Below are 2,524 nucleotides of genomic sequence, written 5' to 3' on the forward strand. Positions count from 1 at the left end.
AAAATCAATTTTTATTGGCAACTAAATTGTGTTTAGGTCAATGAAAACTATATGTTTAGGTAGAGATTTTTTGTCAAATATAATGAAAATACAAATAAAGAAATAAATGATAAAAATAAACTTAAATAATATATCTGGCACCACTTCATTTTGTTAGCTATTAAATTATTTAAAAATAGTACATCCACAAAAAATACACATCATATATAAATTGAGGCAATGATTTAAATTTTCTAATTATAATTTAATCAAATACTAATATTAAAACTAAATTACTTAAACAATATTGAATCTATTCTAGTTCTTAGTCACGTATAATATAGAGTCATTCTCGTAACGATAACCAACTGAAATAACATCGTAAATATCAACATTTAGAATTCGTGCAAATTCAAACCATCCTTTTGTTAAATAAGCTTCATCATCCGCTATCCATGCAATGCAGCAAGGTATAGAATTGCCACACTGAGAAACCAAACTAACCCTTATTCCTCTCAATGGCATTGCATTCATGCAAAAGAAAGCCGGTAATTTCTGAAAAAAATCACAATATGTTATAAAATTATTCTAATAATGAACAACTTAAAATAAGAAAATTTAAATATATTACCAATCGTGGAAATTGCATATCCGAGTTTGTCACGAATTTAGCAAAACTGAACTCAAACTGAGAGAATTCAATTTCATTATGTGCTCCACTTTGAAGATTTTCGGGCAGACGTAAAAAGCATGGAGGGGATGGAACTTGAACTTGCCCTATAAAATTTCGTGGATGCAATTCCTCAATAAAAAATCGAGCTCCTCCCAAGAAAGCTAACTTTAACCACATTCCATTAGGTTGGTCATAATAGGTGAGTAGATCCAACCATCCTTCGGTAAAGTAGAGATTATTGCCCCTTCTTTGAACGCTTACATCCATGTAGTTGGAACCTGAATCAGTGAAGACAACTCGATGAGGTATTTCATGGATGTGATGCATTGTAAACAATTGTGGTAAAAGACAATCGAACTGGAACATTAGAGGATAAGAATAACTTAGAGTAACAACAATTAATAAATTTTTAAAAGAATAATATAATAGAATGAGTATATGAAAAACATTATAAAAAATTATAAATTATACCTTAAAAGGATCAACTTCAATAAAAAACAAAGAATACATTCTTATTCTATGAAGTAGTAAAAAAAATACTAAATATAAAATTATGAGCTGACTCTCAAATTTAGATTCATGTACCATAGAAAAACACTATTTATAGACCTTAGAAAACAAAAATAAATATGTAAATTACTTATTATTAAGGTAATTTTTTTATTATGTATAGTAATTACACATTATAATAAATATTGATTTGATATAATTATAATGAAGATATGTTTCTAAATTAGTATAATTATATATTATTCATTAAATATTAATTATAATATAATAATATAATTATAATAAAGGTATTTTTTATAAAATAATTTAGAATAGATGAAAAAATTCATTCGTTTTGGAGGGAAAACAGACTCACGAGAAATCGACACGTCATCCTTATTAGCTGGGGAAAAACCCAATTTTAGTATATTAAGTAGATATAATAGTTCATACTTTATTCGAGTTTAGACGACGCAAACTAGCATTCAACGCCAGTTCCCTGCTGTATTCTGGAGTAAAACGCCAGAAACATGTCACAAACCAGAGTTAAACGCCAAAAACACATTACAACTTGGCGTTTAACCCCAAGAGAAGCCTCTGCACATGTAAAGCTCAAGCTCAGGCCAAGCACACACCAAAGTGGGTCCCGGAAGTATATTTCTGCACTTAGACTTATTTCTGTAAACCCTAGTAGCTAGTTTAGTATAAATAGAATTTTTTACTATTGTACTAGGCGTCTTTTGACCACATCTTTGGTCTCAGTTTTAATCTATTGTTCATCTTAGGAGACTATTGATCACGTTTTGGGGGCTGGCCATTCGGCCATGCTTGGACCTCTATCACTTATGTATTTTCAACGGTGGAGTTTCTACACACCATAGATTAAGGTGTGGAGCTCTGCTGTACCTCGAGAATTAATGCAATTACTATTGTTCTTCTATTCAATTCAAGCTTATTCTTTTTCTAAGATATTCGCTGCACTTCAACCAGATGGATGTGATGATCCGTGACACTCATCATCATCCGTCCTTATGAACGCGTGCCTGACAACCACTCCTGTTCTACCTTAGATCGAGCACATATCTCTTGGATTCTTTAATCAGAATCTTCGTCGTATAAGCTAGAATTATTGGCGGCCATTCTTGAGAATCCGGAAGGTCTAAACCTTGTTTGTGGCATTCCGAGTAGGATTCAGGCATTGAATGACTGTGACGAGCTTCAAACTCGCGATTGTTGGGCGTAGTGACAGAGGCAAAAGAATCAATGGATTCTATTCCGACATGATCGAGAACTGACAGATGATTAGTCGTACTGTGACAGAGCATTTGGACCATTTTCATTGAGAGGATGGGAAGTAGCCATTGACAACGGTGATGCCCTACA

At 32.3% G+C, this 2,524-nt stretch overlaps 1 protein-coding gene across 1 annotated transcript; it reads right to left on the bottom strand.

Annotated features, from left to right (window-relative positions):
• Positions 1 to 297: 297 nt before the first annotated feature.
• Positions 298 to 979, bottom strand: LOC130957286 (uncharacterized). The gene is made up of 2 exons (XM_057884152.1): positions 611 to 979; positions 298 to 534 (listed from the first exon to the last, which is right to left on the bottom strand). Exons 1-2 carry the CDS (start codon positions 977 to 979, stop codon positions 298 to 300), a joined length of 606 nt encoding a protein of 201 aa, XP_057740135.1.
• Between the last annotated feature and the right edge of the window lie 1,545 nt (positions 980 to 2,524).

Source organism: Arachis stenosperma, chromosome 10, assembly GCF_014773155.1.
Source record: "Arachis stenosperma cultivar V10309 chromosome 10, arast.V10309.gnm1.PFL2, whole genome shotgun sequence".
Taxonomy (NCBI): Eukaryota; Viridiplantae; Streptophyta; class Magnoliopsida; order Fabales; family Fabaceae; genus Arachis; species Arachis stenosperma.

Bases quoted from the DNA above. Each gene is read 5' to 3' on its own strand.
- LOC130957286 (XM_057884152.1), bottom strand. From the start codon at position 979: ATGCATCACATCCATGAAATACCTCATCGAGTTGTCTTCACTGATTCA. The intron at 535-610 runs GTAATATATTTA...GATTTTTTTCAG, and splicing joins ATATGCAATTTCCACGATTG to AAATTACCGGCTTTCTTTTG.